A 14,741-nucleotide genomic window follows, 5' to 3' on the forward strand; every position below is an offset into this window, starting at 1 on the left:
AGACAGGTACAGAGAGGTGAGGTGACTTGCCCAGGGTCACATAGCTGTCAGAGCTAAGATCTGAACCCAGGTGGTCTGGCTTGCAATCCATGCTGCTGACCACCAGGCCATTCGCTTTGCTCCCCAGCCCAGCATAATGAGGGAGAGACTCCAATCCTGTGGGGGGAAAGGAGTGACAAGAATGTACTTGTGGGGGAGTCAGAGGAAGGATGTAGCTTCAGGTCAGACCTTGCCACTCCTCAACAGATATCATTTAACCCTTATGGCCTTGGTTCCCTTGCCTGGAAAACACAGGTGAGAATACCACTTACCTACCCCATGGAGTTGTTGAAGTGATGAGATATAACACAGACCAGAAAGCCTGACATGGAGCAGGGAGGGAGGCAATAGCAAGGAGCCATTCTCCTCCCCCTTAATCCCAACAACAGGGGTTAGGGAGGGAAACATGACTTGGACATCCAAGGGGATTCACAGAAAAGAGTTTCACGAAGTCCAACCCCCTCCCCACCACCTCCAGCTCCGGGAGGGGAAAACACCCAGAGCCAATAAAAGAAGTTGCAGAGAGAGAGAGGAGATACAGAGATAGAGAGGAAATACACAATTCCCAAGCCTTGTCCCTGTGTGGAGTCACCCCCTTTAAACATGTCAACAACGATAAATGAATATTTATTAGGAGTCCTCCCTGTGCCAGATATCAAACTAAGCACTTTATGAGCTATGCCTCACTTTGTCCTCAGGGCACCTCTGTGGGGTTTGGACTACTAGCAGTAAGACCGCCCCCCGACACACACTGGAAGAAAAAAATCCACTCAGGGACTCTGGAGACTTGACTGAGGTTCCCACAAAGAGAGTGGCCAAGCTGGAATCATACTAGGATCTGCTGACCCTAGAAACCTAGGCTGCCTCCCAACCTTATGTTGCTTCATCCACTCAATGGTCCTGACCCTGCAAGGCAGGGCTGAGTGTCCTTGCCAGACAAATGGAAAAACCTGAGCTCATGAGGACTAGGTCCCAGAGACAGAATAATGCAGCCTGCGAAAGTGAGATCTTGGAGCGAGGGGGTGACTAGACCCAGAGACTGGAGATGACAGGACTCTGAATCATTTCCCCTCACCCCTAGTGCACCGCTAAGCCTCTGTTCTCCTACCCTGAGCCTTTTCTGACACCCAATCACACCAAGTATCCCCACTGTACCTAAGAGGCCACCTTAGCACTTGTCACATGCTAGTGCTAAGCAAGATGACACGAACACCCTAACATCTACTAGGAACTTACTGCCCATCAATCTCTGGGTAAGGGGCTTTGTCTAGTTCTAACAATGTTCACAAACCAAATAACCTTATACCTATGCCACAAATAAGAAAACAAGGGCTCAGAAAACTCCAGTCACTTACCCAGCGTCATGCAGCTGGTGCTAGACTGTTTGCCAAATGCCTCCTGGGGGAACAGAGTCAGGACCCAGCTTGGGGCACAGCCCACAGAGCTGACAGATGAGAGGTGAGGGAGGGGTACCCAGGAGGCAGGAGGCTGGCTACAGTCCAAGGCACCCCGCTGAACTGCTGGGAATGCCAAAAAACCAACCTAGGTAGAAGAAGCTTGTTGAGTTTGTTGGGAGACCAAGGCAAATTCCACTTTCCATGACTGACTTCCTAAGACAGAGTAGGGAGCTCATTTCCTTTGAGCCCCATTTTTTTTTTTTTCTGCAAAGCAGGGACAAATGGAAATACCCTCAAGGAGCTGCTAGGGAGGTTAAAAAAAATCATAAGTCTGTGGTCAGAACTCAGCGACTTAAGCTCCTCCCCAGACACCTCCAGAGAGGCCTCCATTACTTAGTTATCTCTTTGCCTTGCCACTGATTTGGTTGTTGAGCACACACCATCTCCCTGCACCTGAAATTAGAAATGGTCCAGGGCCAGAGAGATCTCTGCTATCTAGACTTGGACATCTGGATCCCTAGCGCTGGCAGTGAGGGTTTAAGCAGGTTTCAGCAGATGGTCTGAGAGAGGACTTCAACTGCAGAGATTGGGAACAGGCCAGTCTCAGGGCAAGCAGAAAGGGGTCTGGGGCAGAAACCCCAGAGCAGATCTAAAGATCCTCCACCCCAAGTATAAAATCAATACCTTTTCTCTCTCAACATATACTCAGGCCCCAATTAGGACACATATACTACCAAATGTTCAGCAAACCTGAACCAAGACTCAGAGAGCTTCAGAACTTGTCTGTGATCTCCAAACTGCTGATTTTGAAGCCTGAGCATTCTCTACCACCCAAACCAGAGACGGTTTGAGGTAGGAGCCCTGGAGCAGGCTTGAGAGCAGGCAGCCACCGGGTCAAGTCATCAGCACGGGGAGAAGGTAGGGCACAGGATGCTGGGGCCTGTCAAGCCTCCTAAGAGGGATTAACTGAGAAATCCCTAGGAATATAAAAGAGAAGCACCAGGAAGTGGTTGCCTGAGCCTCTGGAGGGTCAGAGGGAGACAGGAAAGAGGATGTTAGAAATCCAGGGCGGAGGTGGTGGTGTGGTGGACAGCCAGGGTGTGACTGGGCAAGGTTGTTAAGACTCAAATACGGGTCTTTGGAAAAGCTTTCAGGAAAGGGTGGGGAAATTGCACTGGAGGCCCCAGTGGCTACACAAGGAATGGATGGGTGATTCTGGGGCCCAAGTAGGTTTCAGGAAGATGATGGGGTCTGGGGGCAGGGGTGCTCTCCATCAAGAGGATGCTGGGGCCCTGGGGGTCTACACTGGTGGCAGAGCAAAATCTTTGACCAAAACTAACAGGGACTTGCAGGGGAAACGGTGTCTCTGACCTTGATGTCAGAGATCCAGGAGGGTGGATGCTGAGGCCCAGGGTGGGGTTGTGGAGGGATTTCTAATGGAGCACAAAGGCCTCGTGTTGATCTCTGATTGGTACATGCTAGGCACTGCAACTGCTCTGAGGAGTGGAAAGGGGAGGTTGAGCCCAGACAGTTCTGGCCCTAAAGATTTCAGTAAGCAGGGTTTCTCTGATCAATCATGTGGAAGCCCATGGAGGCTCTGAGAGTCTGCTGAGTAGAGGTTTTCTACTCTGATGGAGAACAACTGGACCTGTTGTGGGAAGAGACAACTGACCATGATGTTGGGGTCCTACAAAGCTGAAACCCTGAATGAAGATGCTGGGATCCTGGAAGGCTCTGATGGCAGATTCTTAGGCCTGATGCAACATTAAGTGACCTGTGAGAGAAGCTAGAACCCTGGTTGGCTTTTGAAGGCAGAGGTTGAGTGAAGGGTGGGATTTGAGAGGCAAATCTCTGATGCAAGGGGCTAGGAGCCATTAGGGTCTGCAAGGGCAGAGGCTGGCAGAGAGATCTCTAATGGAGGATTATGTGTCCAAGCAATTCCTCCCTGGTGTCTGGTCCCCTGGGAAGCTCTGAGGGAAGATACTGGGGTTGAGGAGTGTCTGATGGGGGAGATGTTGAGGCCTGCAAAGCATAGTCTCTAAAGAGAATACTGGGACCACAAGAAAAAAGGAAGCATTCTCTTAAAGGAAGTCTTTAAGGACAGATTCTAGGAATGAAAGCAGTCTCTAAAGGTGAATGCTGAAGTGGACCTCTGAATAGAAATGCTGGCCCAGAAAGGTTTCGGAGGGAAAATGCTAGAGCCAAGGTGGGTTGGGAGACCTCTGGGGTGTGGAGGAGTGGTCTCTGACATGGAGGCCAAGCACAAATAGCCTTTTACAGGATCTAGACTCCTTGAAAGCTCTAAGGGCAGACTGTGCGTGTGCATGTGCGTGTGGAGGGTGGTTCTGAAGGAAGATGCTAGAGAAGGTTAAATGAAACCAAATGGACCCTCCCTGAGGTATGGGCCCTCATGGAAGCTGCGAGGACAAATTCTGAGGAACGAAGGGTGAATGAAGGAAGATTCTGGGGGTAGGTCTTTAATGACATACATTGGTAGGAGGCTTTGACCAGGAATGTCAATGCCGTTTAAGTCTCCATTGCTGACTGAGGGAAGTTCCGATCTGCCATGCGAGATGCAGGACAGGGCCAGGTCCCGAGCCCCAGGAATGCTCTAATAGCAGATTCTGGAGGTCTGAGCCTAAGGTCAGATTTTGGAGCCCGAGGGACTGGGCTGATCCCAGATGGGGAAAATCAGCCCCGCCCAAAATGTACCCCCCACTTCTCTTCAACGATCCCTCCGTCCGATCATCACCACCCGCCCCGACATTAGCTTGGCCCAACACCATCCGATCCCGAAACCCCTGCCCCGGCCAAGGCGCTGAGAAAGGTTGGTTACCAATGCCGGTTCCCCGGGTCGCGCCGCCGCCAACTCCTCTAGGAGCCGAAGCCAAGCCCAGCCGCCACCCTCCTCCTCCTTCTCCTCCTCCTCCCCGCCGCCTGGGCCGCCTAGAATCGCCGCCGCCGACTTCTCCTCCCCGGGTCGCAGTGGTTCTGCTCGTTCCTGCACCTCCTTCACCTCCGCTGCCGCCGACACAAGATGGCGACCGCGGAGCCCAAGGCCGGAACAAAACCTTGGGCCCCACCCCCCAGAAACCCGGATGTAGGCAGGCCGCGCCCATTAATGAATCATGTATGATGGTCCCCGTTTGTAACTCATTCGAAGGGGAATAGCACCATCTGGGGGTTACTCTAACTAGGCAAACAGGTAAAACGACATAGAGGGCACGCCCGTGAAATGTGAATAATGAATACCCTGTTACGGCCAGGCTACCATGGAAACCCAGAAAGGCCACCAAAGACACACTTCCTGATCGTGAATTATGCATGAGGCCGGGTGGCTGGTTGACTAACACCCCGCAACCAGAAAGCCAATGTTAAAACATGGAAGCCACACCCCAATGCTCATGAATAATGAATAATCTTGCTGCAGCCTGGAAGCCAAGGAGATTGAGGCCACATCTCATGAATAATGCATAAGGTGGGCAAGGACAAAAGAGACAGGTCCGCCCACTGCTGCATCAAATACCTTGTAAACAGGGAAATAGGGCTAACACAAGAAAACACTCTCACCTGGCTCATGAATAATGAATAGTGGTACTGCAGCAGCCCAACCTAGAAACTCAGAGAGGTCAAGTAAGGTCCCACCCAGTTATCATGAATTATGCATGAGGCTGGATGGACAGAAATACTCCAGACAGCCCTGCCCAGCAAGTAAGGATTATGGTATTCCAGCCAAGGCAACATGGTCACCGCTTCCTGTTCATGAATAATGAAAGATGCTGCAGAGCCGCAGGGGAAACCCAGGGGGGAAGTGGAGCTGCCTCCTCCCCACCGTTACTAACTGCACGTGAACCAGAGCTGCTTTGGTCCACCCAAATCCAGGTTTACTACCTGCGTTTGGCAGTTGCCTCAGTTTCTACAACCATAGAATGGAGGTAGTAGAACCCACCTATATCATAAAGGCAAAATGTGTCATTATGAAAACCAGAGAGTATAAACTATGAAATGAGCTCAGAGCACTGCTGGCACAGAGCACTGTTACATTTTTAAAGTATTATATATTAGTGTAAAGGTAACATGTAAACATAATATTTTGTATTGATATAAAATTAGTTATGGGTAAGGGTATACCCAGACACCAGAGAAACCCCCAACTTGGGGCATTATCTAAAAAATAATGCCTTGAAACACCCTTCCAGATTTACACTGTAAAACAGAGCACTAAGACCACCAATGTTCGTTAAATAGGTAGCACAGACTACCAGGTCACCAGAGATACAACTGTATACCAAAGCCCCAGGCACACAATCAACACCCACTACATTTCTATATAATAATAATAGATCACATTAACCAATCGCCTGCTATGTGGTGGTTCCTTTGGTGAGTCCTTTCCATGTGTTGTGCCACTTGTGTCAGGAATGCAGAACAGGGAATCAGTTACTTCTTGTCCTTCAGGTCTCAGGTCAAAGGAGACCTCCTGAGTTCTCAAATCCTCACAAAAATCACTTCCACCCATCGATGACTAGCTTTGTGACCAGAGACCAGACACTTCTCTGGGCCACTGTTTCCCCACCCATAAAATGAAAACAATAGTAACCTACCTTGTGATGAAGTTTAAATGAATAACCATGTAGAAAGGGCTCAAAACAGTGCCTGGCCACCTGGTGTTATATGACTAACAGTAGTAGAAGTACCAGTGAATTGGGTGGGTGGGAGAGAGACATTATGGTATTTAAGACTACAGACTCTGGAACTAGACTAACTGGATTTGAATCCTGGCTCAGCCACTCACTAAATGTGAGTAACCTTAGGCAAATTACTTAGCCTCCTGGTATCCCAGTTTCCTCATCTATAAAGTGGGACGATAATAACCTACCTCCCAGGGTTGCTGCGGGGATTAAATGGTCTAATCAAGCTGCTAAATGAGTGCAAACTAACCTGATCACCATTATGCTCAGACTCATTTTTTCAAGTTCACAGATCTGCCAAACATCACACAGCTGGCAAGGATCGATGTGACTTGAATCTAGAGTCTTTGTTGATAATCTGGGATTATCAGGCAGCAAAGAATGAACAATGCGCGAGGCCTCATCCCTTCGGGAGACGCAAAACTTAAATCCTGAAACCTCTAAGGAAAAACTAACAGCGGATCGTGCCGATGAAGCCCTAAAAGCTACGCCCCTCATGAATTATGCACAATACCCCTAGACAAGCCACAGAAAATTCGGGTCGCTACTCACCTTTTCACGCTTTATCGGTGTGATCTAAATTTGCCCGGCAGACTGCAAGGCGCCCCTTTCAGCACGCCCCTTAAGCACAATGAACCGCCCCCTTGTGAATAATTCACAAGCTGATACTTTCAACGAACCAGGTGCGAAAAGGGCCAAAATGGTCTTCCTCAACAGCCTATCTCCTCATGCATAGCGAATAAAGCCATGGTAAAGGAAAGCCGGTGACACTCTGTCCCCTCGGAAAGAGCCTAGCACGCTAGGCTCCAGAGCCCCTTCTACAGCCTGCGCTGGGGGCTCTTCTTCCTAAAACAACATGTGGGCCCCAATGTGTCCGGTCTCTCAGCCTTTAATACCCAAGCGCGGTGAGACATCATAATAGAAGCTGAGGTCACAAAGGCCATTAGATACCTCCACATGCCACGTCGGTCCCGCCTGTTCCCACCGTCACCAGGACCCTTCCTGAATCAAGCCCTCCCCAAATTCCACCTTGAGTTCAGGAACCTCAAACTTTGCCTCTCCCCTTGGGAATCACACCGACTCCTACCCCATGGACAAGAGTATTCACACACGAATCCTAAGGGTCGCCCCAAACATCCCCATAAACCCAGTCTCTAAGGGGGTATAAACCCTGCCTCCGAGGGACGCTCGGAAAACAGACTTCAAAGTCCCACCTCAGAGTCCCTAACGCCACTTGCGTCCCCTCAGAAACGGCCACCTCTAAACGCCACACCGGGCTCAGAGCTCCCAAATATGCCCCTTTGAGGATCCCTGAAATTGAGCCCCCTCCTTCGAATGTTCTTCAGGGGACTGGGGGGACCGTGATCCAGCTCACCCCCTGTGCCGGGCGGAAGCCTCGCCTTCCTGCTGGAGATGAACCGAAGCCACGGGGCAACGGAAGAGCAAATCACCTCAGACGTAGAAGAGCCAGAGTTTGCGCGGAGCTCGGAAGCGCGGGGCCTTTGAGGGCCCCCGGTTTGGGACGTACCACAGATGCTAAGCTAGAGGGGAGCCCTCCCCCGCTCCTGCGCTCTTGGAGCCGGTGTCAGACCCAGACACCCCTATGAGTTGTGGTACTTCCCGAACGCGCGAGGCATGCTGGGGGTCGTAGTCCAGTTGGGCCGGTGCCTGGTGCACGTGGTGGGCAGGAGCGCCCAGAGTACTGGAAAATGTGAACCTGGGCTGTGGAATTCTGGGAGCTGTACTCTGCGGGGTGGGGTGGGTAGGAAAAGGGATCAGAACATGGGAGTAACTCCAGATGGAAAGGCACATTCATCCTACAGATGGAAAAACTGAGGCTCAGGTGACCAAAGGAGTTCATTCATTTGACATTTATAGAGCTCAAGTTGTGAGCCATGTGCTAGGGATCTTCCTTGCCCTCAGGGAACTGACAGGTTAGAGAGACAGCCCATAAATGTAACAATTATATCTAATAAATGTGTCAATATTTGTAAATGTTACATGGTTTACATAACATGATAACTAGTATCAATATGTAAATAATTTACATCTGTAGGGAATTCCCTGGCAGCTAGGACTCTGTGCTCTCACTGCTCAAGGCTCAGGGCAATCACTGTAGGTCAACTAGGATCCCCCAAGGGAGCAGTGCTGCCAAAAAAAAAAAAAAACACAACAAACTACATATATAATAAATATATCAGATACATTGTGTATAGTCTATATTCATATGTGAATATACAATTAAATAAATATGTAAATATGTGTTGTGTATATGTGATTACTGCTACAGAGAAAAATAGAACAAGGTAAGGGGAAATCGGGCTTCCCAGGTGTCGACAGGGGTTAAGAACCCGCCTGCCAATGCAGGTAGACATAAGAGACGCAGGTTTGATCCCTGGGTCTAGAAGATCCCCTGGAGTAGGAAATGGCAACCCACTCCAGTATTCTTGCCTGGAGAATTCCATGGGCAGAGAAGCCTGGTGGGCTACAGTCCATGGGTCCTCAAAGAGCCTGACACAGCTTAAGTGACTTAGCACGCACAAAGAGAAATCTGTGGGGGAAGACTGCATTTTTAGATAGTCTGGTTATGGAAGGCCCTCCTGAGAAGGTGTTGCTCCAGCCAAGGTATTTAACACAAAATGCCTTTATCGCCTTATCCCAAATTATGTATCACATATCCTGTCCTCAAATCCTTCAAATTTGCTCATCTGATAAAGATCTATTGAGTGCATACTAAGTGCAGGGCTCCGGGAACACAGCAAAGAGACTCAGTTCAGTTCAGTCACTCAGTCATGTCTGATTCTTTGTGACCCCATGGACTACAGCATGCCAGCCTTTTCTGTCCTTCTCCATCTCCCAGGGCTTTTCAATTCATATTCACTGAGTTGGTGGGACCATCCAACCATCTTGTCCTCTGTCATCCCCTTCTCCTGCCTTCAATCTTTCCCAGCATCAGGGTCTTTTCCAATGAGTCAGTTCTTCGCATCAGGTGGTCAAAGTATTGGAGCTTCAGCATCAGTCCTTCCAATGAATATTCAGGACTGATTTCCTTTAGGATTGACTGGTTTGATCTCCTACTCCCCTTGCAATGGTCAAGAGAACTCTTCCATTACATCTTTTCCTTCCGATTTATCATTTGCCTCTCTCTGAGAGATCTTCCCTGATACCCCATGTAGAGTAGTCAAGGAATAATTCTCTGAGGAGGTGACCTGTGAAAAGTGAGGAAGCAAACCATGTATATTTAACATGGGGGGAAGCATAAGATAGAGGGAATGTCAGGTGCAAAGCATTGAGGTTGGAAGTTCTTGAAGTGTGTGTAGCTGGTGAGGAGTGAGGAAGGGAGAGCACTGGGAGATGAGATCCAAGGCCATGTCAAGCAAATCCTTGTAAGTCAGGCTGTGTGTTTGGTTAGGTTTTTATTCTAAGACCTGTGGGAAGCCATAAAAGGATTCCATGTAGGGAAGTCACATTATATAAATTATATTTTAGAATAAACAGTCTGGCTGCTCTGTGTGGAAGGAGAAAAAACTGTTGGGGGTGTGGGCAGAGAGAGAAAGCAGAAAAGCCAGCAGGAAAGCTACTGCTAGAGTCCAGGAAGAGATGAGAGAGTGTCAGGCCAAGGGGGGTGTGGGTGTGGGGAATCGATTTTTCAATTGATTTTGAAGGTAAAGACACTAGGATTTGCTGAGAAATCAGATACAGGGCATGAAAACTAGAGAGGAGCCCTGGCTGACCCCTGGGTTTTTAGCCTTAGCTGCTGGAAGGATGGTGTTGTCCTTAACTGTCAGGGGAAATACTCCATTAGGAGCAGGCATGGGGCAAAATCAGGAGTTGGTTTTCAAATGTGTTACATTTTCAATGCCTGTTAGATATCCAAGGTCTGGTATATGTCAGTTGAGTGAAAACTTTGGGGACTAGATCTGAGATGCAGGGGTTGGGTTTGGGGGCCATCTTCTTCTCTGAAGAATTGACTGCCTTCAAGTGGATCAGTAGGAGTAATTGAGACAGGATTTGGACTTTCCCAAGTGAGAGGGAAGGGCACTGTAGTCAGAGGGAACAGCTTCGACAAAAGCCTGAGAAAGTAAGAAGGCAGGGAGAGAGAGAGAAGCGGGGGCGAGAGGAGGACCATCCACTCGGCCACAGCCACGTACGAGAGAGCAGCTGCTTTACTGCCTCACTGAGCAGACTGTCAAACCTTTGGATGTTTGCCAATCTGGTGTAATTCTAATATGAGTTTCTCTTACTAGGCATGAACTTGGGCATCTTTTCATAGACTTAAAGGTATTTGTCCTTCTTCTGGGAGTTTTCTGTTTGAATCCTTTATCCATTTTCTATGGGGTTGTTGTATTTCTTATGGATTTTTAGGGACTATATATTAGCCTCTTGAAAAATGGAGTCTTGAGGATGAGAGTGATTTGAAAAGTTGTGGTGTGTATATTTATTCGTGCTTCCAAGGTCCAGTATGTGCTAAACCCCGTTCAAGGCATTTCAGGCACAGTGGTGAGCAAGACACACCAAAGTCCCTTCCCTCATGACAGCTTTCATTCTAGTCAAGGAAACAAATAATGTAGGGGAAAAAAAACATATAGTATATTAGAAATTGAGAAATGTTATGGAGAAAAAGAATACAAGGAATAGGGCATAGGGAATATTGACAGGACAGAGTTTGGAACCTTAAATGGGGTAGCCAGGAGTGACATTTGAAAATTCAAATGGGATATCTCCTTCAGTCTGGAACAGTTCTTTGGTCTTCCCTTGACCTTCATGACACTGACACTATTGAAGATTATAAGCCAGGAGTTTTGTAGACTGTCCCTTAGTTGGACTTACTCTGACATTTCCTTGTGGTTAGATTCAGGTTCTGCATATTGTCTAGGAGTATCACAGAAGCAAAGCTGTCTCCTCATTTCATCCCATTTGACGGCTCAGGATTTTAATACTGCTTTATTGACTACACCAAAGTCTTTGACTGCGTGGATCATAACAAACTGTGGAATATTCTTAAAGAACGGGAATACCAGACCACCTTACTTGCTTCCTGAGAAATCGGTATGCAGGTCAAGAAGCAACAGTTAGAACTGGACATGGGACAATGGGCTGGCTTAAAATTGGGAAAGTAGTATGACAGGTCTGTATATTGTCACCCTGTTTATTTAACTTATATGCAGGGTACATCATGTGAAGTGCCGGCCTGGGTGAAGCACAAGCTGGAATCAAGATCACCAGGAGAAATATCAGTAACCTCAGATATGCAGATGACACCACCCTCATGGCAGAAAATGAAGAAGAACTAAAGAGCCTCTTGATGAAAGTGAAAGAGGAAAGTGAAAAAGCTGGCTTAAAACTCAACATTCAAAAAATAAAGATCATGGCATCCAGTCCCATCACCTCATGGCAAACAGATGGAGAAACAGTGACAAATTTTATTTTCTTGGGCGCCAAAATCACTATAGACGGTGACTGCAGTCATGAAATTAAAAGACACTTGCTCCTTGGGAGAAAAACTATGAGAAACCTAGACAGCAAATTAAAAAGCAGAGACATTATTTTATGGACAAAGGTCCGTATAGTCAAAGCTATGGTTTTTCCAGTAGTCACGTATGGATGTGAGAGTTGGACCATAAAGTAAGCTGAGCGCTGAGGAACTGATGCTTTTAAACTGTGGTGTTGAAGAAGACTCTTGTATTGCAAGGAGATCCTACCAGTCAATCCTAAAGGAAATCAGTCCTGAATATTCATTGGAAGGACTGATGCTGAAGCTGAAACTTCAATATTTTGGCCACCTGAGGTGAAGAAATGACTCATTGGAAAAGCCCCTGATGCTGGGAAATTTTGAAGGCGGGAGAAGGGGCCGACAGAGGATGAGATGGTTGGATGGCATCACCGACTGGATGGACATGAATTTGAGCAAGCTCCGGGAGTTGGTGGTGGACAAGGAAGCCTGGTGTGCTGCAGTTCGTGGAGTTGCAGAGTTGGACACCACTGAGTGACTGAACTGGATGTTCACTTTTTCCCCTTCATTAAGATGGTATCTGTCAAGTTTCTCTACTGTAGAGATACTATTTTCCGGCTTGAAACTTTGGATCTATGTAAATATCCTGTTTACGTCAAAGTATAACCACTGGCTTTAGCACCCAGAGATCTAACACATTAGCTGAACATCATTACTGTACCAATTATTAGTTGACATTCTACTGTAAAGGAGATATTTCTCTTCTCCATGTATTTATCTTTAATTTCTGTAAGTATGGATTTATGGATTCTTGAACTGTATCAAATGCTATTTCTGTGGTTGTTGTTTACTTTTAGTCTGTTTATGTAGTGATATATATATATATGTATATATATATATATATTTTCTATTGTTGACCCAATTTTGCATTCCTGAGATAGAGTATTTGATTAAAACATATTTGCTAAATATACTATTGGATTCATTTAGCTAAGATTTTATTAAGGATTTTTACATCTACAGGTATAAGTGGGTTGAAATGTTTTCTTGTATTATCTCATCTGTTTTGGGGATCAAGATGACACCAGTCTCATAAAATAGACAGCTTTAGTTCTTTTCTCTTATATCTAGAACAACTTTGTATGAGATAGCGATTAACTATTCCTTGGGAGTTTAGTAGATTGCACCTATAAAAAACCATCTGGGTTCTTTTTTTGGTGAGGGGAGGGAAGATTTCAACTACCATTTCAACTTCTTTACTACTTTGCTCTATTCAAGTAATCTGTTTCTTCACGGAACAGTTTTGGCATTTTGTATCCCTCTATGAATGTATTTTCAAATACACTTTCTCTGTTGCATCTGTAGTGAATTCCCCACTCTGGTTTGTATTTTGTATTTGGTTTGTTTGCTTCTGGTTTGTATTTTGTATTTGGTTTTTTGCTTCTTTTTTGTTTGTTTTGTTTGCTTCTTTCTTAATTGATCAGTCTTGCCAGAGAGAGGTCTGCTTTTCCTCTTAATTTTTGTTTCAAAGATTCCACTCTTGATTTTATTTTTTTTAAATATGGAACGCTTCATCCTTGTGCAGGGGCCATGCTAATCTTCTCTGTATCGTTCACAATTTTAGTATATGTGCTGCCGAAGCGAGCACCCACTCTTGATTTTATTAACCTGTTGTTTCCCTCCCTACTTCATTTATTTCTGCTCTTCTATTATTTCCTTTCCTGTTGCTGAGGTTTGCTCTGGGGGTCTTTTTCCAACTTCTTGTATAATTGATATGACAAAATGCCCAGATTTTAATTATTTAAGAAAATAAATACAAATGTAAGCTGTTTTACTAATTGCTTTATAACCACAAACTAGTACAGAGAATGCCCTGTACAAAACACAATAAAGGTTCAAAGATGGAGGTGTTCCCTTAGGCAAGGCTGAAGACTTCAATCTCTGGTATTTGGAATTTAGGCTGCAGTCCTTGTTTTTGGATGGACCACTGGATGTGTGGCACAGTCCATGCTTTTAACCAGATTTGAACACAAGAATGGCCACTTGGCCCAGGTAGAAGTAGATGAAGTGTTTGGTTTCATGCGTCACATAACTACCGAAGTTCCTCCCCATGATGCAGTGCCAGGTGGGGTTGTACTTGTCAAACTCCTTCTTGATATGGGCCACAATGTCCTTCTCTATATTATACTTCTCCAATGCACACTCCACCAAGTCCTGTTGTATCTCCTCCGACATACCAGCATTCTTGATTACAGCCTTTTGGTCACACATGGTTACCAGGGAGCAGGGGCTGGCCGACTGCAACGGTCTCCTGCAGGAGGGGCTGGCAAAGCTCACACCCGCGTAGAGAAGTGGTCGCTACTGAAGCCATGGCACATCTCCCAGATTTTAATTATACAGCTTATTGAATGTATACATAGTTATACACCCATGTGACCAGTACCCCAGTCAAAATACAGAACATTTCATTTTTCTAGAAAGCTGCTTTGCAACCCTTTCCAGTAAATCCAGAAAATCTCTATCACCACAAATGTGCTGATTGAGAACTTGATACAAACAGAATAGTAAACAATGTACTTCTTTAATGTCTTTATTCACTCAACATTTGTAGTTCATTTGTGTTGATTTTTGTAACATTTGTAGTTCATTTGTGTTGATTTTTGTATCAGTGATTTTGTTATTTTTTATTGCCAGGTTGTATTCTATGAATATACCATAGTTTATCCATTTTCCTCTTGCTGGATGTTTGGGTTGTTCCCATTTTGTGGTTATTCTGAACACAGCTGCTGTGAATACATGTAACAAGTCCTTCTGTTGACATGTTTACATTTATTTGGAATAAACATCTAAGAATGGAATTTCTTGTTCACAGGGTAACCTTATGTGTACCTTTGTATGAAACAGCCATATTTCCAGAGTGGCTGTACCACTGACTATTGCCAGCCATGTATGAGGCTTCCTCAACATGGGATTCCTGGGAGTTACACTCTGGGGAACTGCAACAGGGAAGGGAACATGGGGGTGTCTCCAGATTGAAAGCCACCCTTTCATGTGGCCTCTTTCTGTTCCTATTTCCTCTTCCTTTCCCACTGGGTCAACACCATTCCCCCCCCCCCCCCCCCCGATCAGCACCATCCCACTTCTAGGGGGCCCCATGTTGCT

General features: G+C 46.4%; 1 protein-coding gene and 1 non-coding gene across 2 annotated transcripts; both read right to left on the reverse strand.

Moving 5' to 3' along the window:
* Positions 1-13,119: 13,119 nt before the first annotated feature.
* Positions 13,120-13,227, reverse strand: LOC139033237 (U6 spliceosomal RNA). Its single transcript, XR_011485859.1, has one exon. It is a non-coding gene; the product is annotated as a U6 spliceosomal RNA (small nuclear RNA).
* A 179-nt stretch (positions 13,228-13,406) lies between these two features.
* LOC110139055 (dynein light chain 1, cytoplasmic-like) lies at positions 13,407-13,915 on the reverse strand. The gene has a single exon (XM_020896608.2). The coding sequence runs from the start codon at positions 13,848-13,850 to the stop codon at positions 13,593-13,595; it is 258 nt and encodes an 85-aa protein (XP_020752267.1). The 5' UTR covers positions 13,851-13,915; the 3' UTR covers positions 13,407-13,592.
* Between the last annotated feature and the right edge of the window lie 826 nt (positions 13,916-14,741).

Source organism: Odocoileus virginianus, chromosome X (assembly GCF_023699985.2).
Source record: "Odocoileus virginianus isolate 20LAN1187 ecotype Illinois chromosome X, Ovbor_1.2, whole genome shotgun sequence".
Classification (NCBI taxonomy): Eukaryota; Metazoa; Chordata; class Mammalia; order Artiodactyla; family Cervidae; genus Odocoileus; species Odocoileus virginianus.